Below are 21,783 nucleotides of genomic sequence, written 5' to 3'. Positions count from 1 at the left end.
CCTCGAGAAAGTTATATAATACCTTTAAAGTATTAATATAGTACCGCTAGGCCTTTATACCCGGTACCTATATAATAAGCTCCTATAGAACTAGGCTAGCCTCCTTACCTAGCTACGAACCGGCTATTACTAGCTTAACTAATACCGCACGAGAATAGGTCGGATTAATAATAAATAATGCGAATATAGAGAAGTCGAATTAGTTCCTTATATTCTCCTCTAGTACTCCCTACTCTAGGAAAGCCGATAGAGGATACTCTAAGATAGTAGACTAAAAAAGAATAGCCTATCAGCCTTACTTAGTAGGAAGCTACCTAGTAATACCGTAGCTACCTAGAGTAAAGACGATAATTAGAGGATAATAGCATTATAGTTTTAGGCCGTGCTAAGCTTTATATAAGACTTACAACGGTTTAAGAATAGAGATAATCCTATAGTATAGAATCTCTACACTACTATCCCCTCCTACCCTACTATCCGCTCCTTTTACCTTCCCTTTTCCTCCCAGATTAACAAATCACATGTAAACTAGTAGCAAAACTCTTTAAATAGTCGTAGCCTACACATCGCTCAGGGCGATGGGTTAGGGTAAATGAATTCAACTCATCTCAACTCAATCTATAATATTCGTAAAACTATATTATTATAGCCTAATATCTAAATTTATAAAGATACGCGTTGTTAAATAGCTCTATATAGTCTACTCTATCTAAAGTTTAGATTGCGGTTTGTGTTGCAGAGGTTCCTCCTTGTCGACCCGGTACCGCTTCCCCCCAGTAAATAGGGCGATCAAGACCTTCAATTCGGGGAGATGCTTCGCAGTAAGGTCCCGGGGGGCGCAAAGGTACCGGTTGCACAAGCTGGCTGCAGCCGCCGTCGCAATGCCATGCTGACCGCCATTGCCCATAAACTTAGTATTGGAGCTCGCAACGTGAGTAGCGCTTATGTGCTTGCCCCCCATCATTAGGTTGGAGATGTTCTTGGAGTAGAGGCAGCGGAACGGGACGTCGTACGGCTTCATGTCGCGCAAATCCCATTCCCAGTGTCGCAGTCGGAAATCGTACTTTGCATGGCCTGGGTAGTGTAGGCATAATGGCCCGCCGTTCTGCACCACGGCATCATCGAAGTGCGTGTGGTTGCGAATGTCATTCTCGGTCAGGACATGATCGCCTTCGTAGCGGCGGAACTCGCCCTGAGCAGGCACATGCGCCACCCAGTCGAACTCGAGGTTGGGGTAGGTGTCCGGAGCCATGTTCTTGACGTTGGCGAAGGTGCCGTAAATGGCGCGCAGCAAGTGGTCGCGGATGGCCTCACCCTGGGTGTAGGGATCAAGGAACTGGCCGTACTCCCAAAAGTGAGTGAGAGGTCCTTTCATAGCCTTGGAAACGGAGGGTTGGGTACCTGGAGGAGGGGCCACGGCAGGGCCGAATCCGTTTTCGATGCCGGGCTCCTCGAGTTGTCCATTTAGGTCGGCATAGTCCTTGGCGACCTCGGTGGCCCACGGCACGGCGGGGAACGAGACGGCCCTGTCGGCCATGCGGGTGCGGAAGAAGACAGTGTTGCCGTGGTGCATGTTGTCGTGGTGCACCGGAGCAAGGCTCTCGCCGAACTCGGCCTGGGATTCTTGGCCGTACAGTGTCTGAGCGCCTGAGAGCATGCCGAGCCAGGCTCTGCCAGAGCAGTCGATGAAGGCGGGTGCAGACAGACGGATCTCGCGGCCGTTGCGACCATGGCGTGCGTCAATTGCCAGGATGGTGGAATCCCGAGTGACGGTGTGGAAGACGGTGTGCTCGAGGAAGAGGATTGCTGTGCGTTCGGCTTCAAGCAGCTGTTGCGCACAGATATGGCCGTTGTCCAGCCTCTGTGAGAGCTCTTTGATAAGGGGCCCGGTAACGCCACGCGGACTGAGTCCGGTCTCAACGCTCGCGTTGCCGCCCAGGCAAGGGCGGTCCTGGACCAGGGCCACGCGCTCGCCCAGTCGCGCCGCCGTCAGCGCAGCCGCACATCCAGCAATGCCTCCACCGACAACCACAACGTCGAAACACCCGCCATCGACCGGGACATCAGGTAGGCCGCGCAGACGCCGCCGCCACGCTCGCGATTCCTCGTCCACGCCGCCGGGTGGAGGAGTCGTGTCGTCGCGACCGAAGAAAACCGCATCGCACCGTCCAGCAAACCCCGTCAAGTCGTGCAGCGTAAGCTTCGTCTCACCCTGTAGTTGCACTCGCCCTCCAAATTGCCAGCTCCAGTCTTGGTCATTGGCTCCGAATTCAGTGTCAAGTGCGACCCCGTTGATGAGGAGTTGGAACCGACCCGGATGGTGGCTGGACACCCAGTCTTTGGCGCGCACCCAGACGCTGTATTCGGTCGCTCCAGAAACGGTAATGGTTGTAGTGGCGTCGGCGACTGGTTTGCCGTTGCCATGCGCCAGCAGGTAGGGTGAGCCCATCTCCAGCTCGAACTGCGAGTCCAGCACCCATCCGCCGAACGAATCGAATGCTTCGGCTTCCACCAGTATCCCGTTCGGAAGTGCAGCCATTTTGGAAATCTGTTGGCGAATGGTTTTATTAGCCAAGCTCTCTTTTTATAACATGATAGTTTGTGGATGAGGTGACGTGATATTAATGACCAGCCGAGATCCGACAGAAGCGGGGTTTAGTGTGTTTAGTTATCCATAAGTGTTTACAGCTCGGCATTAGCCTCGGCTCGGCTTAGGGTTTAGGGTATATTATATAGCGGATTTTAAGTAAACTCTAGTTGGAAAAGAAAAGAAAAGTTGCATCGCTGTAGAATATTCCAAAGTGCGATTTAAAGAAAATGTCTCCAAGTCACTTTGCAAAGTCGTAACACCAGAAAGGCATTGTTGATAATTGTAAGAAGACTTCATCCCTTTCTCACCCAAAACTATATACTATTCATAGTGCTTTACATCAGCTCTATTACTACCAGTTTGTAGTCGCTCCGCTTCAAGGTCCTTACCACGTCGACCTAAATCGGCGTTACCGTGTCGTTGTAAACTTCCAACTTGACTGAAGGCCATGTGCAGCGAGAAATACCACCATTATCGGGACCACAGCTTCCCGTGTCGCTAGTTATCTCAGCTTTTGCCCGTTTCTCGTGGGTGAATTTACCCGTACTTTTGTTTTTTTTGAAATTAGCAACTGGCTCATCATTTCAAACCAGAACAGTCGATTTCTTACTTGTTGGTCTCTTCCCATGTGTGCCTGACTTCCAGATCGAAGTCTTTGTTGCTATTATAGCTAGAAACAAAGAATTTGTAGGAGTTCGGGGAGCAATCGGTCTATTAACAGCATCATCAGCATTTGCGCAAATACACGATGTGCGCACCTAAGGGTTTCTTACGTAGTAAAGTGGTGGTTGTCGGCGGTAGTCCCACCCAGTGATGCAGCTGGACGACCCGGGGCTAGCCGGGCTCTCGTCGCGTATCCCAAATGACAAGTATGCCATGTTTGTAAGTGGATTCTGGCCCTCAAGGGGCATGGAGGCGTCAATGTTCGTGGCCTCGAAGGAATCCGCCTTGACGGCGGCAGAAAAAATGGCGAGAGCACCGAGAGAGATTGTAGTTAAGTACATAGTGCTTTCGTGTGTAGTTTGCTTTGGTAGTATTTCAATGAATTGGAAGCTGTGCTGAAGAGAATGCTCGATTCATTGCAACGCTTTTATAGTTAAGTAGCTCTTACAAGCTACACCACAAGAAGTCACGTCACATGAAGACACGTCACAGATATAAGCGTAAAGTCAGAACATCGTATTCTAAACGTAAGGGGCTGAACAGGTCGTGAGCTTATCGAAAAGTAAACACGAGGCCGTAGAGCTGATTAAGCGCTAACCGAAAAGAGTATTCGGTAGCTAGCAGATACTAAGCCCTACTTACTAGACTAGTTCCACGAGCCGAGGATACCTAAGAATCCTATACTTATAAGACTACGGCTTAACGGTACTGTCTATCATCTTCTAAGATCGAGAAGTTACCATGGTTATGATAAAAATCCCTTATGCCGACAGGTGGGCTGAGCACCACATCACATGTAAGTGGCTGAGGCTCTAAATCTATTTTTATCTCAGTAGCGAAAAATCTGGTAAAAGTCCTCGTATTCGTTACTCAACTTGTCAAAACGACGTAGCTGCATCATTTAAGTCAAAAGCTAATGGCCATGGCCAAAATGGGGGAAAACTTAAGGCAGATCCCTTCCATACATACGAGAGTCAACAACCCGGTAGTAGCCTGCAACCCAAAACAAAGCGACAAAATATTTGTCCAAGGTAATTGCCTCACCCAAAGAAAGAATTGGGCGAATTGGATGTTTCTTTCAGTGACCGAAGAGTAGAACCTGCAATTTAGCGACATGAAAGCTTTGTATGTCATTTTATTTTGGCAAGCTTAGGAATTCTCCTATTTCAGGCTTTCATGGCTCGCGAAACGGCATTGCTTCTCCCATTCCAATCGAGGTTTTCAAGAAGCCTTCTGGGTAAATACAACGGGTGAAGAATCGGAATTTGGAATTGGAATACCCACATGTTTGTGCATTTGATTTTCCTCCTCTCATGCTTTCTGAGCGCTGTGACTGACAAGCACAGTGCAACAGGGAAGTACGCAAGCATTTTGAGTATACTATAGAAGAATACAATATTCAACTTCTACGTAACTCCCCAATCCTAGATATTCTGTGCTGTGGGGCCGCTGCAGGGCTTCACTGATAAGACCCCTGATGCGAAAACTTTTCCACTACGTAAAAATCGTTCGTTGCAATACATATTTTCGGTAGTTGGCTGCATACTGCGATGGTGATCAGACCACGGGCGTGGAGCCGCGGAGCCCCGCTTTGCTCCGCCCTCGGGTACTTAACAGTGGAGGCCGCCACCGTTCACGAAGTCACGACCTCGTAGACTGTCAACATGAAGACTCCTATTTTTTCCATATTGGTTTTTGCCTGTCCGCTAGTTGCAAACGTCTTTACTGTGAAAACATCCAACGGGCCCATTATAGGACATCTTGCAACAAATCGCAGCGATGTTATTGAGTATCTCGGTATTCCCTACGCTCAACCTCCAGTCGGGCCTTTGAGATTTGCCGCACCCAAAAAATACGCAAGTAACGGGACCGTATACGTGGCGTCGAGCTTTGTACGTTGGATCCGATATAGCTTTCTTAACCATTTTTGTTGACTGGCGAAGTCTCCGTAGGTAGCCGAGTTAAGATAAAGTACTTCACTAACAAACTGTAGCGGATGCCCAATACCAGAGAGTCCTCTTGGAGATTATCCTGATCAGACTTCCCAGAAAAACCGCATCTTCGCCAAGTTCATCGGCAGTCCGGACCATGTTCAAAGCGAGGATTGCTTGACGCTTAATGTTTGGTCCAAGGCTACGAACAAGACATCGAAACCGGTACTGGTCTTCATTCACGGCGGCAGATGGGTCACGGGTGAAACCAACACCAAATTCTACAACGGTCAATACCTCGCTAATGCTGAAGATGTCGTTGTGGTCACATTGAACTACCGCACGAATATCTTCGGCTTTCCCGGTGCACCAGGGATTGAGAAGAACCTTGGAATGCTCGACCAGCGCTTGGCCGTGGAGTGGGCGCGCGATAACATTGCCGCCTTTGGTGGTGATCCTAGGAAAATTGTTCTATTTGGCCAGTCTGCTGGCGGTGCTGCTGTTGACTTTTGGTCCTACGCTTACATCGAAGACCCAATTCTTTCCGGCATAATCTCGCACTCAGGAAATGCTCTAAGCTTCGTCGTCAACAGCGAAGACTTTGCTGAGTCAAACTGGTACACTGTAGCGAAGGATGTTGGATGCGGCAGTTCAGGCGATGTTATGGACTGTATGAAGAGCGTCGACTTTGCTACAATTGAAGCCGCTGCCGCAAAGGTTCCCTCCATTGGACCTCAGGCGCGCCAACAACCACCATTTCAACCGACGATCGATGATAAACTCGTCCTCACTGCCAATGAGTATGCTACCCGCTCATCTACGGGGAAATTTGCCAAAATTGTGAGTTGTGCTTCTTATCTCATTGGTGGAATGTTTCTCACTAACTTGAGTAGCCTTACATGGCCGGCGATACAGACTGGGAAGCCGGCTTCTACAGAGTTACTGCATACGCAAGGGGCAGCGTATTAAGTGATGACGAATGGGCCGAGTTTGGGCTCGAAGACTTCACTTGTCCCGATGCTTTTAAGGCATCGAATCGCGTTCAAAACGGGGTCCCAATGTGGGTTTTCCGCTACATGGCCGACTGGGATAATCTCCGTCTGTACCCCAACAGTTCTGCCTACCACGGCTCAGATCTCGAGATGGTGTTTGGAGGCTCAGCAGATGTTAGCGGAATACCCGACACAAAAGAGGAGACTGAGATGCAGGCTTTGATGATGAAGGCTTGGGCAACATTTGCTGCCAACCCAACCAGCGGTTTAACAACGGAGTTAATGTGGCCGCAGTATGATCGCAAAGGTACGGTTAACGCGCGTTCTACCTGAATTGTGCTAACTGTTATAGCCAATTCTTTAATTCGCCTTGGATACAACAACACGCCCACTGCGGAGTTCATCTCGCCCACGGTCTATGACAGTGGATGCGCTGGTCTTAATCTATCGTACTGGAACCTAGGATGATCATCAATACTCTCATTAGGCAAGGACCTGGAAATACAATCACGCTGAGATGGTACCATAGAATGCGAACAACTACTTCGCTGAGCTGAGATGCTATCAGCGTTACGCTGGGTAGCTACAATGTGCTTTTTTGAAGCAACATCGGTTATCGTTGAGAAATTCGTGTCATTCAACAGACTCCCGCATGATGTGAACCCAGAATCCAACGATATCCTGAACTTTCTTATTTAGAGGGAGAATGGTTTGGGTTCAAACTTCTTGTAACCAATGCCTGCAACAAATGTGTCCATCCAAGGATGCTGTGTTCTGTCCTGGCTGAGCTCCCAGAACCTCGCTGCGTGCGCCGGACCATTTATTTGGTCGCGGACTGGGCTACCGTCTTCAAAACGCTCATCAGCGTAGTAAAACCTAATAGATATGACACAGCAATCAGTAAGCATTCAAGAGCCGAGCTAAACTATGCCAAAGAGATGTTCTTGTCCACACTGTAGCTACTTACGTCCACCCTTTGGCCGCGTAAGCACCAGCAGCGCATTCGATTGTGTGAGCCATGGCGGTCTTGCCCACTCCCAGTGTGAGAACAAGAGGATGCGGTGTGACGTTTAATGCATTGCCGGTGTAAATGAAGGACTTCGGAATGTCCGCTGGGAGCTTTTCGAACCCAATAACGGCTAATTGGGCCGCAACGTAAGCCGACACGAGGTTGACAGCAAGGTCTGCCTCAAAATCCGTTTGCTCAATGTTGAGCGGATTGTCTATTTGTGAGAAGTGTACCGATGCAGCTGCATTGTAAGGTTAGCCAGTTCTAGAATTTTCTTGCAGTGGATAAGATTAAAACTCGTGGGCTAAAAAAGGAAAACTTTTACCATTGTAGATAACGACATTTGGTGCGCATCCGTGCTTTTTTTGTACTGCTTCATACACCTCGGCCACTGCATGGGGTTGCGTAAGATCCGCCTTCAAGTGCTGACACTCGAGGTCAGCATCATCGGAAGCGCCCTTGCGGCTGACCAGAGCTACGTTGTAGCCGTTGGAGCGAAATGTTTTCGTGACTGCAGCACCGATGTTAGGACCGGCGCCGAAAATAAGGACCAGCTTGTTTTGTGCCATGTTTGCGATGGTGAAAGATGAGGATAATGATGGGAGGGGCTCTTGTTTATAAATCTAGTGGAGGGGTAGCGGGGGTCAGCACTAAGATAGTTCAGGTTCTTTTGGCTTCTTACTCAGATTCTTGGTAAGCAACAAAGATTGACCTGGTGATACCCACAAAGATTTGGACTTACACGTGCATTCATACTAGCATCGCCTCGCTTTTCCTTTCGATGTGTAAACGCAGCGAGTAGTACCTTTAAATGATGAGGTATTGCTGAAGATGGGGTTACATTGTAACAATGCTCATATCGAAGCAATTTCCTGGAACGAGATAGCTTCTTCCATACGATGTATTCCATGAAAAAACTCACAATATTATTGAACTATACAGTTGGTATTCCAGAAAGTAGGTCCAACCCATTGATCCTCCGGTAGCTCGCGATTACAGAATTCTTTCCAGTCCCACACTTTCACCTGTTCCGGTCCTCCTTCAGGATTTTTCAATTCATGCCGTGGAGGATACGGCGACTTGTCAAATTTTAGACGTAGTGCGTATCTCGGAGGCGCAGAGGGGAATTTTTTAAAGTTTGACTCGGCCCAAGGTGTAAGGAAGCTGCCTTTTTCTAAGCAGATGGTATACGTTTTTGGCATAAAGGCGTCTTCCGTAAGATAAGCCTCGTTTAGTTGCAGTTCGTCCAGCTTTTTCCATCGAGTAAGTCGGCGTTTTGTGATTGTCATTTCGATGTCCAACTGGCCGATAACATGGGGGATTTTTTGATAATTGTTCGCTCCCTGGTTGATGGACTGGGAGAAGACTTTCCAATGGAACGCTGTGGCAATCATTATAGTCGTCTCGCCGCGGAATACAATCTGCACAGCATTTGAAATTGATTTCATCAAAGGGAACGCGACGTAGACAGTAGACTTACTTCGCCCGTTCCATCCTTCCTGAACAAGACATCGTTGAATCCTTTCTGGTCATAGTACCAGCTCTCGTCGCAAAGGATGGAGATTAGGTCCTCGTTCATTGTTGGTTGAAGAGACATCAGAGATGGGTGGCCGAGGCATTTATAATATAATTTCCAATGTCGAGTCATTTTCATCATTTGGCCCCCACGATGTTGAACTTTAAAAAGGAACATTCGGCAATTGCAAACTCAAGAAAAAAAGTATTGGTTGAAAGACTTGGCCGCAGTTCACCTTTGTATTCCGTGTCTATTATTCCGACTTACATTAGATTACCACAGCAAAAATTTCAAACAATGTTTGAAGCCTATACTGCGACTGCCCCATCATCTCAATCCCCATCGATAATAGATTGAGCAATCTTTTCAGCAAGCATGTCTGCAATAAAGGTCAGCAACAGTATTTCCAGTGAGCGTCGAGAGAACATACAAATGCTGCTGGTTGGATGACCCGGTGGCAAAAGTGGTAAAGCGCTCGCATCCACAACTCTCAGACCTCCAACGCCATAAACTCTCGCCTTGTTGTCAACCACGGCCATTCTATCATTCCTTTTACCCATCTTGCAGGTGCATGCTGCGTGCCATACGGTCATGAACGTGTCTTGAATGAGGGAGAGTATCTCTTCATCTGTCGAAACCTCTTTTCCGGGCCAGTATTCTTCTCCGATGACAATTTCCTGAAGAGTTTGCGTATGCCACGTCTCGCGCATTCGCTTGTACATGGCGATGGCAAGTTCTTGGTCTGTCTTCGTGGTAAGCCAGTTAGGGCTTATGCTAGGAAGGACAGAAGTGTCTGTGGATTTGATGGTGACGTTTCCACGAGACGTTGGAGCAACTAGAGCCCCAAGTATGGTAGCATATTGTTTGTCGTTAAGAGGTTGTTGAAGAGCGGGAAACCAGAAGGAGCCTATGTAGCCGTTGCCGCTGATCCATTCAACTTCAGGCCAGTCGCTTGGAAAAGATGCGAGATCGTTAAGGGCAGGATCGGAAAAGTTGCTCCGGTAAGACGCAGCTTCTGATAGTTTCTCCCAGCCGATGAACTCTATGACGTTGGAAGTCAACACGCCGGTGTGGTTGGTGATGTACTCGGCCAAAGCCTCGGCCAAGTACAGTGGGTCATGGAGGACTTTGTCCAAGGTCTGGATCTGCACTTCATAGGCAGGACCAAACATGATATGGTCCCACATGTTCTGACCCACACCTGGTAATTCCGACCGGACGTCGATATCGAACTCGTTGAGCGTTGAAGCAGGGCCAATGCCGGACACCATGAGTAACTGGGGAGACTGGAATGCTCCAGCTGAGAGGATGACTTCTTTTGATGCGTGAATCTTATAGGTGACGATACCGGAGGAGACCTCAACTCCGGTGGCTGTGTTATTTGAACCGAAAAGAATCCTCTTGGCCAACGTATTTAGGTAAACCTTTAAGTTCTTGTTGTTGATAGCGCTGTTGACGTATGCCCCCGAAGTGCTTCTCGTTTGGTCCGAAGGCCTTACATTGACAGAGCAATACTGTGCACCCATGAGATTTCCGCTGTTGAAATCTTGTGTCTGCTTGATGCCAATCGCATGCATGGCCTTCTCGAGCCATGTCGCCCAAGGAGATACGTAGTTCGTGTAGGAGACCGAAACAGGACCAGGGTTATTGCTGCTGAAAACGTCCTCGTTGTATAAAGTCGTTGCATTTCCTAAACGCGTCTCTGTGTTGGGAGCAGTGAAGTTTACACTACGTTCAAAATATGGAAGAATTTTGTCGAACGTGTAGCTGTCATCGCCTACGTCCTCAGCCCATTGTTCATAGGACGCCAGAGTACCCCTAGAGAATGTGAGTTCATGTTATTTGCCATTTAATCGACTACCTTGCCTTTGATATATCATGAAATTAAGAGCAGATCTGCGAAAATTGTCAACCATGCACTTATAGTAAGAATTAAAACACATACGATCCACCCAATGCCTTTCCGCGAGCGTAATGGACTTTGCGATTATTGGCACCGCTTTGAGGTTCGGTGACAAATCCCCAATCAACAAGCAGGTCGGAGTCTAAGATAGAAGAACCGATGCCGATGATATCGCCTGCAGGTGTAGTTCCGAGGACTGGCTTCCCCAATTCGTAGTATGCGCCGGCTTCGATGATAGCTACCGAATGGCCAGCTTCCGCAAGGCGGACGCCAATGGCATTGCCTGCTGTTCCGCCACCTACAACCACGTAGTCATAAGTTGCCTCTTGACCGAGGGCGCCCTCAAGAGCGCCAAATGTACCTTCAATAAGGCCTTTCCCACTTGTGACTTGCTGTATTACTTCCAGGATAGGGTTTAGTACTGGTATAGCGAGGGCGAACTGAAAGGCACAGAAAAACGAGAAAGTAAGACGCATGATACCAAAAGAGGGCTTAAGCAATTAGTGTACAAGCAATCACATCCAACACTTAATAGAAAAGACCACAATGCTAGCAAATTTCGCTGGCACTTCCAAGTAAAGAGGCATAGGCCTGATGGGACGAGGTGTTGTGATGGATATTAGCAGAACAGAAATGCCCCCGATAAATACTGCGACCTTATGGGGAGAGCATGCAGGGGTGGCACCAAATGCGGAACGGATACACGGAGGCGTTTATCGAAATATCATTCAGGCAGGGACCCTGGCTCCTCCTGCAGGTAGTGTAAGCATCGCATTCCGAGTTCCCGCTCCGGCGGGATCTTAGGTTTGTAGTTGATGTTCCTGGTTTTGTATGCTTGAGATCCAGATAAACACAGAGCGGCCCATGATTCCCATTGAGCTCACTCGTCCAGTTATCCATTTGCTCTTCTGTCCTTGTTGCGACTTGCGTTGACAGTCGTACATGTATATTCAGGCCAACATGGGGGCGGTTAGTAAGTCCTTCTGATTGGTTTCGTCGCGTGCGATTGACGCCCCAAAATTACGATGTAGGTGTTGCGTTGGATCTAAAAGTTATTGGCACCTCGGGAGTGCGTCCCAACAAGGCATTGAATCGACACAAAACAAATAGTAGAAGGTACTCGTCAATGATACCTGGCGGGGTTGAAAAACCTGGTAGTAATAACGTGGGAGATCGACTCGCACGGATAGCAGTGCACCGGAATTGTCGAGTAGGAGCCAGAAGCTGTATAAGGCTCATTTTGAACTTGTTTTATATCCTCGTCGCAAACCGAAACCGAAAGAGTATTGCGGTTTGTCGCGGTTTGTCTGCTTTCGAGTTACTTGAGGCGAATCGCAACTGAAAAGCTAAATATTGTTTCTTTGCTGTAATGAGTCAATGGATGTCCGGGGATTAGGCCACTGAAGACCTGAAGATTGTGGTCAAAAAGTCACGAGCTTATCCGACGGTGCTGGCAAACATTTACCGAAGTTGTAAACAACTGTGACTTTGACATTGTGGCGCGAGATGTCCTACTGCTGACACTTAGAGCAGCTGTTCCCGAGTATGACCGCAGGTGCACAGTAGATGAAGGACTGTAGTACGCAGATTCTGTGACGACTATGCGATGTGAGGCAAGATGCGGGGTTTGGGGTCGGTTGTTGTTCGGCAAATCACGTCTCCACGTGTCCGAAGTACTTCCACCGGTCGCGCGCGACGCGCAACGCGCTCCCTTCTCCACCTCACCACCACCCACCGACTCATCGTCGTATCCATCTCTTGTATCTCTATCTCTCTCATCAATTATTTTCGCTTTGCTCACAACTCTGTCAGTAGGTCTCGGTTTCTGATTTTCCCTTGTCCTTGTGCAGTCGTGTCCGCACTGGCCCCTGGGACGCCATTCCTATGAACGCATAGGACCTTCTCCAACTCAACCTGGAGTTGGGACGTTTTCAGTCGCCGGCCGACACGGCTTGCACGTCGCCAGAGCCTTCGACCGCCCGGTCGCGTCCTGTCTTTCTGCTCAAGCTGGAATGTTCCGTCTGTCGGACAGAGTCGTTAGACTTGATTGCGACCGCGCAGGACACGATGCTCTCGCGTGTTTCGCAGCATCTCCCATCCACCTGCCGTCGCACTCCACGGAGGCCATGGCTCGACGAATACGTGTTTGGATGGGTACAGGTGCTGCGAGTCGAGTCAGGGCTGCTCGAAGGATACAAAGCCCGGGTGGGAGGGATCCCGCACTGTCGGGGGAATCTGTACAAGCATGTCATGTCATCATTGTCATGTGCTGATGATTGTACTTCCGTAGATACAAATTCAATGCCAGCCCGTAACAGGGCTGTTCCGCCTTCGTGGCTTATACGTTCCCGACCTGCTATTGCTCATGCCGCCAATGATCAAGAATCCTGCGAATACTTTGACCTTTTCGTCAAATTCGACAAGCCTGCCAGGCAGTGCTTGATCGGCCTCAGAAACGTCGCGCAGCTTGAGGGCTTTGACACCCCCCAGTCGCTTTCGCTACTTTTCCAGCCCGACAACATTAACAAAATCTCACTCGACTCGAACGCTGTGTCAGCTCAAGTCACATCCAAACTTATCCGTGATGGGGCAATCACGTCCGCAACGGAAGTCGTCGTCCTTTCTATATCATTGAGGTCTCCAGGCCGTGTGATCAGCCCTATCACTACCGCGCCTCTCTTGCCAAAGGACGCGTCTCGACAAAAGTTCTCCGCGTTCGCCGTTCTCTGTAAAGCTACAGACATTCGAATCTGTCTTGCGACCAACCATGTCACGAGCGGTCAACGTCAGGGTGTGGAGGAGATCGTCAATCTCGCACAAACCGCTCTGCTCGCGTCGTTCCCCACAGACCTTCGCAGGTTGGGTGGCGGTCGAGGTGTGCAAATGTCCGACTGGCGGTATCTCCATATGCCACAGGAAGGATTGGTCGAAGGGTCGGCTGAAGAAACGGCGGAGGGGCTGCCAGAAGCACCGCCGCCAGCGTATAGTAAAAGGGCCCGTAGGAGTTGGTCTTCCTTACGTCTGCCATCGAATGCATGCTAATTCATACTTATTAGCATCATCGCTAGCTCTTGATTCACCGCCGCCTAAAAGGGTTCTTCTTGAAACCCCGCCTCCGCCATCACCCACTGAGCTGAACACTCCGACCACGCAAGACCTGTCGACCACGCAAGATCTGTCAGAACCGAGCACTGGCAGGCGGACCCAAAGTCCGCGATCTCCCTTTCAGAGCCCGCCGCTTAACGAAAGCACGTCCTCGCCACTTCCAAACTATCAACACGCAATTGAAGACTACATTCGGGAAGCATGCCAGTCAGCGGTGCACGAAGCGGTGCGCAAAGCCGTGCAGGAGGCCATGGCGGGGATCCACGCAGCTGTGTCTTCTGCTGTGCGCGAATTTCTCCCCGGCGCTATTCATGAAGCAGTCAAAAAAGAGTTGACACGGCCTGGCATGATGCAACCACAGCTACCCAATGAAGACTTGCTGAACCCGCTCCTCGCTAATCATGTCGACGAAAGACTCGAGCCCATGGTTGATGCGAAGTTGCCTGCCTTAATTCAGCCCTCAGTGGAGGACACCATGAACAACTTCGTGGGATCCGTAGAAGACGCGCACGATGCTGCGGAACTGCAACTGAGAGATAATGTCGATGACATGCTGCTTGAGATCAAGGGGGTGAGCGAAGAGTGCATCAGAGATATGAATGATGAGAAGCAGGAGACACTGGATGACTTTGACGAGCAAGTACAGGAAATGATGGACAATGCCGCCTGCGCGGTCGAGGAAAAGACTGTGGAACAAGAGCGAAGGCTCTCGGCTCTGCAACAAAGTCTGAAAGCAGCAGAGCAAGGTGCGGAGGGGCTGCGCGAGGACCGTTTGAAAAGAGCGCGTTCTGTTTAGAGCAGTGATGCGCAATTCCCATGCGCCAAAGGCAGAGCACCTTCCCAGTAGGTGTTGAGGCTCTGCGGCTCTGTTCTTTGCTTTTAGCTTTTAGGCTAATATTAAGGACTGGCATCCCTTATTTTGTTTTTTCCGCTTCGCCACGCCACTGCTCGCACCACCGGCCAGGCGGCCAACTCGCTTGCGACGACTCTGGTCCAATTACACGGGCGCCTGTTCCGCTGCCGCGCCCCACCAATTGCACGGCACATCTCGACCTGCCCGAAAATTCCGAGATCCACCTAAACGTGCCGAGAATAACGGTTTACGGCGTTTCATATACAGATGAGGCCAAAATCGACGTCGACCGCGATTTGCTCCCATGCTGCTAGGCTGCAGTGAAAATCTTTGCTGCGCCAAGACCTTGACCGCGCCGGGGCTGACTGCGCATTAACTACGGAGCGGGGTTGCTGCTGCGCCTTGGCCGATAAGCCTTGTGTGGTTGTGTAACTACTAAGTGTTTCGCTCCCGAGACTGTCACGATCGTCTCACACCCTTCATTATGACCCAGTCGTCGCCAAACAACCCAGTCATGGCGGAAGGCGAGCCAACGCCTGCCGATTCCTTGTTGAAGGCAAATGGGATGATCCTGGCAGAAACTTCGATCCCAATTTCTGATAGCAAGTCGACAAACGAGCAGATGTGGACGCCTTTCTGGCTACGCAGAGGAACCTTGGCAGCATTTATTCTTTCCTACATTCTTTTGATCATCGGCATTGTCATACTCCTCGTCGTCGACCGAAAATCAGACGGCATAGCAACCTCGGAATCAAGACTGCACTATCTCTGGACGTATGGCCCTACCGCCATCCTCTCCGTGCTGGCCGCTTTTTGGGGGCAAGCCGAACACCGGTCAAAGCAAATGTTGCCTTGGGGAATATTGCGATCCAGGCCATCCAAAGCTTCATCAACGTTGTTCCTCGACTATGTGTCTGAGACACAGATATGGGCTTTGTACAAGTCCTTGCGCTCAAGTCATTTCCCAGTGGTTTTTTCCATTACAGTTTCCCTGTTGATCAAAATCCTCACTTTGGTCTCAACTGGTCTTCTTGTTCTCCAATACCAAACTGTATCTCGAGGAAATAAGCCCGTCACGGCTCTCGACAGCTTCAATCAGAGCAACTATAACCTGACATCCGATGATGGCTTGCCTCTCTGGGACACTGTCGCAATGTCAATATACAACAAATCTTTTCCACTTGGTACTTCACAGAAGTATGCGGTACCTACCCTGGACTTTAAAAATAACATGCCAAGTAAGTTGCACTTTTTGAAATGTTGGTGCCTTCAATGTCCTGACCCATCCCAGAAAACAACTACACCGCCGACATTATACTCCCCGCATTCAGCGCAGACATGGCTTGTGAGACTGCCGAAGTCACGCGGCTAAGTGACTGTCCTGACGAGGAAACCTGGGAAGACGACTTTATTACGATGCAAATTCACTTCACCACGCCGTCGTGTAATTTCGTCAAACTCTGGCAGTGGGAAGATGGCTGTCCGTCTAAGTCGCACAACTTCCGTTTCATGTCGAGCGACTTCCTTTCCTGCAACAACAGTGTCGAAGCACTCCGTGACGGTCCAGAGGAAGAGCTACATGCCGCCTTCTTCACAGGCAGGGTGGCACAAGGCCATGAGGCCCTACATCCACTGGGTGAGCTGGACACAAAACATCCAACCTACCTTTCGGTAGTTGTGTGCAAGCCGAGTTACACAATTGCTCCTGCGACGGTTTCATTTGACAACGAGCAATCTATACTTAGTGTTCAGCGCACGGGCGATTCCTCCCTTCCAGACCAACACCTGCCGGATATTGCCCCGATAAACATTATTCAGCGCATCCTTCGTATGACGACTATCCAAGGTACCGCACATCACGATGGCGAGTATGTCACGACTTGGGATGCCTTGCTCTCGGATGTGGTTAACCTGCAAGGCGTCTATTCAGACAAGTCTGAAGATGACCAATTCGACTCTCTCTTTCTTATTCTAATGATATTCTTAAAGCGAAAATTAGCAGCATCATTGATGGATCCGAAGATTCTTAAAGATGGTTTGACTGATCTTTTCAATACCTTGGCTGCCCAAATGGCCAAGTCACAGCTTATGGTTCCGGACTCACAGAGATACAACGCGACAGTCCATCTAACCGAACAACGTATCCGAGTGCGAGAGCTTTCATTCTTTTGGATGCTGGGAATTTTGGTTGTTTTGATACCTCTGACAGCTGGTTTGAGTGTCGTCGCTCCTCGTGGAGTTGTCAGCAGGGATCCCGGATCCATTGGAGGGCTAGCCACCATCCTCGCTCGCAGTCATAACCTAGCGAAGTACCTTTCCGGCATGGGAAGCGCTCAAATCTCGGTTATGAAGAAGGCATTCGAGAACGCATCGTGTACAAGCCAAATATCCCACACAGAAATGGGGAAGACTTTTAGCGTCGAGGTATCTAGATTCAAAGAGTCTGACCAACCGCAGAGCGAAGATGCCGAGGGCCATCGAGTCAAGTGGTGGCACCCTTCTTCTTTGACGGCCACTCATAAATTCCTCGTTATCTGCCTCCTCGTGGCCATCATTGTAGCATTGGAATTGCTGCTGCAACAATCCCTCAAGCATGGCGGCCTCATGGAGGTAGAAGATCGCGGCTCGATTCGATACACCTGGGTTTATATCCCGGCCGCAGTCATGATCCTTGTCCAACTGCTCGTCGGCATGACCGGCTCTTCATCAAACATAATGCTCGTCTACCACGAGCTTCGGATTTCACCGTCTACTGCAAGCCGTACCTTGATGAACGATCCACAGTCCCTTCTCACACTCCACGCAATCTACCGCTCAATTTCTCAGCGTCATTGGGCCATTCTTGCAATGTCTTTGGCATTGCTTCTGACTCCTTTCCTAACCATTGTAACCAGCGGTCTATACTATGCCGAATCATCGTCGGCTACGGAAAGCGTATCGCTAAAAATCCGGGATCACCTGTTGCCGGAGCCCGAAACCGATGGATCTTGGGAAGAAACGTCTGCTTTCATCTCCTACATGCTGATCAATAATAGTATTTCCTACCCCAACTGGACGAGGCACGGTCTTGTGTTCCCAGAACTATCAATTTCCTCTTTGTCAGAGGCCGAGCTCTCGGCCATGGGCCCTGTAAACCTGACTGCGACCGTCCCGGCCTTGCGACCATCGCTTAATTGCACCTTCGTCCAGCCAGATCAAATGAATCGCACATACTATACCGACGACGAATCGGGTTCGTTTCCAACGGCAGAAGTCGACATATATTACGCCTCTGAATGCAATTCCACCTATATATCATGGGACAAAGGCATCTGGAGTATCGGTTACAACGCAAGCCAAAATATTGCCAACCTGGAATCCTACACATGTCCGCACGACAAAGTCTTGCTGGTGGCGGTATATGGAAGCAGCTATGATCTCAACGCCACCCTGTGTGAGGGTTACCTTGAGCAAGTCAATGTCGAAACGCGCTTCAGCTTGCCTAACTTCGACATCATCTCAACTAATCTTGTTGAGAGTACTGCACGTCGCCTACCCAATGGCAGTGTATCTCTAGCGTATTTGATGGACGTTTCCGGGTCAATGGGAATTCCACGGCCCCTAAACGGATATAGCGATCTCTTTACGATCATGTTCGAACTCGCAGACAACGATGGCTTGCGCCTGGAGGACTTGACCGGCGAGAAGGGCTTTCCCAAGCTCGTGCAGCAGTTCGAGTGGTACTGGCGGCTGATGTACCCACAAGTCCTGAATATCGGGGCGCGCAAGTCCTCTCCAATAGACACTGCACCTACGCTCTCCGCCACCATCATACAACCGAATCATTTCCGACTGCAGCAGTCCGCGGCTTCGACACGCGTGCTAGAAGCATTGCTCGGCGCACTGGTGCTGTGCATGGCTGTGTCGGTCTGGGCGATGAACAACCGAGCGGGGGAAGTGCTGCCCAAGAACCCGTGCTCGATTGGCGCGGCGGGCAGCCTAATTGCCGGGGCCGCGATGCTAAAGGAGGACGTAATTCCCCCCGGGGCGGAGTGGTGCGATGACAAGGAGTTGGAGAAGCGGGGCGTGTTCCACGGGTACTTGTTTAGTCTGGGGTGGTGGGGAGAGAAGGGTACGGAGGGTAGGAGGTATGGTGTAGACATTGGGAAGGCGGAATGAATGTTATAGATACCATTTGAGAGGGTAGAAGGAGTAAGGATTTTTTCTTTGAGTATCTATTAATTCTTTCTTTCCTGTTTATTCTCTTGTAGAGGCGTACATGGTCGAATTCTGAAGGTAATTTTTCGTCGGCATGGCCTAATTACAACCAAACCAGAATTCCACTGGTATTAATTTCTTTATCCATAGAAGGGTAATTCCAACGCCAAACCATGCAACAAAAATCTAAATAATCAGCAACCCGGAACTCCTGGCCTATGTATCAAGCCTCTCACGATCTGCCTCCTGAAACTTCAATTTCCACAAGAGGTCCGCGGTAAGTCTTATGTCCCCAGACGAGATAGTAGAAGATACTAAAAATAATAACAGCTCCAGTTACTAGTACGGCGTAGTTCATGTCCGCGGCGGATGGGTTGACTGCAGGAGGCCAAAAGCTGAAAAAGACGAGGAAGATCATCCACAGGCAAGCGAAAGCGTTATTCAAAGTGCCTAGAATGCCGGGAATGCGCCACGGGCCCCAGGCGAGTTGCGGGCGTTCAGGATCCGTTAGGTCGATGGCGTGCATGCCAGAGCCGGTGGTGGCGTTGGCGATGCCGCCCGTCATGCGGCGCCAGAGAAGAAGGGCGGATGGGACGAGGTAGGACGCGTAGAATCCACTGACGGCAAGGGAGATGACGTCGTTGAAAACGGTCGAGGAACCGATGTTAATCAGAGCGAGGAGGCAAGGCAATACCGTGACGACTATGATCGCGTTGATCGGAATAAGGGTTCTCTTCTCGACCTTCAGAAGAATTGTCAGCATCATATACCTGGGACAGTCCTGTCTTGTCTGTCTGTGCTCTGGAATCATACCTTGCTAAGCCATCGTGAGAACGGCAAACCGTTGTCACGAGCAAATGCCCATGTCAAACGAGACGCAGTAGCAATAAATCCCGTTGTTGACGCCAGTGCGAGCACCACTGCAATAGATGCCATTACAGAAGCTCCTGCGTTGGACTTAACGCCTTGCTGAAAGATTTCGATCATGGGATAACCGGTCGGCGTGTTCTTTGCTACGTTAGAAGATCTTCTGTCATCGCTCAAAGGGCACATACCAATGCCGCGTCAACGTCTCCAATGGAAAATAGAAGAGCAAGGAGCATGCCGAATCCGAGGGCTCCGTTGATGATGACACTAGTTGCGATACAGCGAGGTACGTTCGTTGCCGGCTTGACAATTTCTTCGGACATCTATAAGAGGTCAGTGAATCGCATGGTCGCATGTAACTGGGATACTTGCGTGAACAGCGGCATCGGCTCCTAAATTAAATATTAGTTAAGTTCATTTGTAAAGTTTCGTAAAAAAGATGCCTTTTGCATGCTTACCGGCAAAAGAATAGACACAACCCATCATCCCGACGCAAAATGAAAGACCTTGAGTAGGCCAACCGCCTTCGTTCAAGAAAGTGTTGAAGACAGACTCGGCCGACCCCGATTCAGACATGTAGACGAGCGGGATCAGAATCGCGAAGAATCCGAGTACGTGCAATACCAGCATCAAACTTTCGATCGCCGGCAGCAATCGGCCAATGACGGTGTTGACGAACAGAGCAACGAAGACGCAGGCCCAGAACAGGAGGGTGCCGTGCCAACCCTCGGCAACGTATGAATCCATGTTGTTCAGGACAATCAAACCTTGAATAATTGTGCCGGTGAGGTAGCCACCTGAGGCCGTGGCTGCAACCCAAGCAATTGTAGTTAACCACCCTAAGTTTTGGTTAGTAATTGTTCTAGAACTTCCTCTTGTCAATTGGGCATTTAGCCTTACCAGTGATATAACTGTAAAACTTCTTAGAGGAAGCTGGAGCCAAAACCGCTACCCAATAATATTGACCTCCCGCTGTTGGCGCGCTGCAGTCTTATGTCAGATCAAGCTGAGGAAAAGGTGTGTGTGTAGGTGGGAAGACCAACATTGAAGACAATTCCGCAATAACGCTAAATGAGGACATAGTTGCGACCCAGACGATAATGTAGCCGTAGACAAGTCCACTCGGCCCACCGCTGTATTGACGGTTAGCGCGCATTCGACCGGGTTGGAATCCGCAGCACTTACTTCTGTAATCCTTGGCTGAAGGTTGTCAATAAACCCTCCCAGGTAGCTAAAACCGTCAAAGCAAAACCCAGCATAGACAAGAAGCCAAAGTCACGCTAGAAGCCAGAGTTAGCTGATTGTCTTGGATCTGGAGCGAAGTCCGCCGCAACATGCCTTCAACACCTGCTTCTTTCCCAGACGAGCGAGGATTTCCCGGTCTTCGTCCACACCTCCTCTGCCGTCTTCGCGCGAAATATCGCGTTGCGATTCGTGCACTCCATCTTTGCTATCCAGCTCATGAAGTTCCGACATGGCTTTGGTTGTTGAAGCAGACGGGTCTCGAATGTAAACTCGTAAATTGAGTGCAGGATCTAAAGATTTTAAGGGTCCCCGGCCCTCTGAATAATGGTGCTAGCTATTCCCAGGCAGAAGGCACCGGATCCTATTTTGCAAACGCATGCTGGGGCGGCAAAGGCTACATGGACGATCGTATGACCCTCGATAATAATACTGGGTATTGGATAGCCGGGCAGGCAGCAGGCAGCAAGCAGCGATTCGTCAATGGAATCGCTTGGAGATTGAGGGATTCAAAGAGCAGGTCGTTGGTAGAGTGGAGATGCGGGCTGAAAAAGTCTCATCATTTCCGCTTGCTTGCTAGGTTGTCGGGCGGCACAGCAGGCACGGACATGCAACAATACCCACTTGCCGTTACCGTGCCCCACGCTCCCGCTGGCACCCCGCCCGTTGGCCCCCACCATCTGTGCCACACATGGCCCCCACGTCCAAAAGCTTAGGCGCGCCACTACAGCTCTCCTCACTTACCTAGTGATTGCTCAAGGATTCGGGAAGGGAAATACACGTCTAGATAGGTATACCATCCTTTTATACATACGTACTTACCCTCGACTGCTTTCATCGCCGCCCCAAGGGGCCGTATGCAACACGATGTTGCCAGCCAAGGTGGCATGGGCGATCCCTACCGCGCCGCTGCAG

The 21,783-nt window shown here is 49.9% G+C and overlaps 9 protein-coding genes across 9 annotated transcripts; 3 read left to right on the top strand and 6 right to left on the bottom strand.

Moving 5' to 3' along the window:
- Nucleotides 1-688: 688 nt before the first annotated feature.
- On the bottom strand, nucleotides 689-2,539 carry K452DRAFT_360043 (uncharacterized protein; the record flags this gene model as incomplete). The annotated part of the gene is made up of 1 exon (XM_033546315.1): nucleotides 689-2,539. One exon carries the CDS (start codon nucleotides 2,537-2,539, stop codon nucleotides 710-712), a length of 1,830 nt encoding a protein of 609 aa, XP_033396146.1. The 3' UTR covers nucleotides 689-709.
- Nucleotides 2,540-2,927: 388 nt separating this feature from the next.
- K452DRAFT_289168 (uncharacterized protein) lies at nucleotides 2,928-3,540 on the bottom strand. The gene is made up of 3 exons (XM_033540782.1): nucleotides 3,364-3,540; nucleotides 3,201-3,301; nucleotides 2,928-3,136 (listed from the first exon to the last, which is right to left on the bottom strand). The coding sequence occupies exons 1-3, from the start codon at nucleotides 3,466-3,468 to the stop codon at nucleotides 2,989-2,991; spliced, it is 354 nt and encodes a 117-aa protein (XP_033396145.1). The 5' UTR covers nucleotides 3,469-3,540; the 3' UTR covers nucleotides 2,928-2,988.
- Nucleotides 3,541-4,917: 1,377 nt separating this feature from the next.
- Nucleotides 4,918-6,758, top strand: K452DRAFT_335591 (uncharacterized protein; the record flags this gene model as incomplete). Its single annotated transcript, XM_033545228.1, has 4 exons — nucleotides 4,918-5,149; nucleotides 5,279-6,024; nucleotides 6,078-6,483; nucleotides 6,529-6,758. 4 exons carry the CDS (start codon nucleotides 4,918-4,920, stop codon nucleotides 6,642-6,644), a joined length of 1,500 nt encoding a protein of 499 aa, XP_033396144.1. The 3' UTR covers nucleotides 6,645-6,758.
- K452DRAFT_289166 (uncharacterized protein) lies at nucleotides 6,583-7,776 on the bottom strand. The gene is made up of 4 exons (XM_033540781.1): nucleotides 7,569-7,776; nucleotides 7,511-7,544; nucleotides 7,144-7,426; nucleotides 6,583-7,052 (listed from the first exon to the last, which is right to left on the bottom strand). The coding sequence occupies exons 1-4, from the start codon at nucleotides 7,752-7,754 to the stop codon at nucleotides 6,872-6,874; spliced, it is 684 nt and encodes a 227-aa protein (XP_033396143.1). The 5' UTR covers nucleotides 7,755-7,776; the 3' UTR covers nucleotides 6,583-6,871.
- A 335-nt stretch (nucleotides 7,777-8,111) lies between these two features.
- Nucleotides 8,112-8,764, bottom strand: K452DRAFT_360039 (uncharacterized protein; the record flags this gene model as incomplete). The annotated part of the gene is made up of 2 exons (XM_033546314.1): nucleotides 8,112-8,606; nucleotides 8,666-8,764. The coding sequence occupies 2 exons, from the start codon at nucleotides 8,762-8,764 to the stop codon at nucleotides 8,112-8,114; spliced, it is 594 nt and encodes a 197-aa protein (XP_033396142.1).
- Nucleotides 8,765-8,923: 159 nt separating this feature from the next.
- K452DRAFT_319911 (GMC oxidoreductase) lies at nucleotides 8,924-11,198 on the bottom strand. Its single transcript, XM_033544276.1, has 4 exons — nucleotides 10,647-11,198; nucleotides 10,568-10,597; nucleotides 9,132-10,519; nucleotides 8,924-9,080 (listed from the first exon to the last, which is right to left on the bottom strand). Exons 1-4 carry the CDS (start codon nucleotides 11,078-11,080, stop codon nucleotides 9,034-9,036), a joined length of 1,899 nt encoding a protein of 632 aa, XP_033396141.1. The 5' UTR covers nucleotides 11,081-11,198; the 3' UTR covers nucleotides 8,924-9,033.
- A 1,707-nt stretch (nucleotides 11,199-12,905) lies between these two features.
- K452DRAFT_319910 (uncharacterized protein) lies at nucleotides 12,906-14,639 on the top strand (the record flags this gene model as incomplete). Its single annotated transcript, XM_033544275.1, has 2 exons — nucleotides 12,906-13,602; nucleotides 13,661-14,639. 2 exons carry the CDS (start codon nucleotides 12,906-12,908, stop codon nucleotides 14,503-14,505), a joined length of 1,542 nt encoding a protein of 513 aa, XP_033396140.1. The 3' UTR covers nucleotides 14,506-14,639.
- A 318-nt stretch (nucleotides 14,640-14,957) lies between these two features.
- K452DRAFT_55747 (uncharacterized protein) lies at nucleotides 14,958-18,867 on the top strand. The gene is made up of 2 exons (XM_033546841.1): nucleotides 14,958-15,800; nucleotides 15,854-18,867. The coding sequence occupies exons 1-2, from the start codon at nucleotides 15,047-15,049 to the stop codon at nucleotides 18,718-18,720; spliced, it is 3,621 nt and encodes a 1,206-aa protein (XP_033396139.1). The 5' UTR covers nucleotides 14,958-15,046; the 3' UTR covers nucleotides 18,721-18,867.
- Nucleotides 18,856-21,183, bottom strand: K452DRAFT_55698 (uncharacterized protein). The gene is made up of 9 exons (XM_033546840.1): nucleotides 20,965-21,183; nucleotides 20,812-20,906; nucleotides 20,670-20,759; nucleotides 20,527-20,609; nucleotides 20,085-20,465; nucleotides 19,999-20,018; nucleotides 19,815-19,949; nucleotides 19,573-19,767; nucleotides 18,856-19,501 (listed from the first exon to the last, which is right to left on the bottom strand). Exons 1-9 carry the CDS (start codon nucleotides 21,100-21,102, stop codon nucleotides 18,992-18,994), a joined length of 1,647 nt encoding a protein of 548 aa, XP_033396138.1. The 5' UTR covers nucleotides 21,103-21,183; the 3' UTR covers nucleotides 18,856-18,991.
- Nucleotides 21,184-21,783: the final 600 nt, after the last annotated feature.

This window comes from Aplosporella prunicola (genome assembly GCF_010093885.1).
Source record: "Aplosporella prunicola CBS 121167 unplaced genomic scaffold K452scaffold_17, whole genome shotgun sequence".
Taxonomy (NCBI): domain Eukaryota; kingdom Fungi; phylum Ascomycota; class Dothideomycetes; order Botryosphaeriales; family Aplosporellaceae; genus Aplosporella; species Aplosporella prunicola.
Note: the sequence above shows the minus strand (reverse complement) of the source record. Positions and strands in the feature narration are given on the sequence as shown.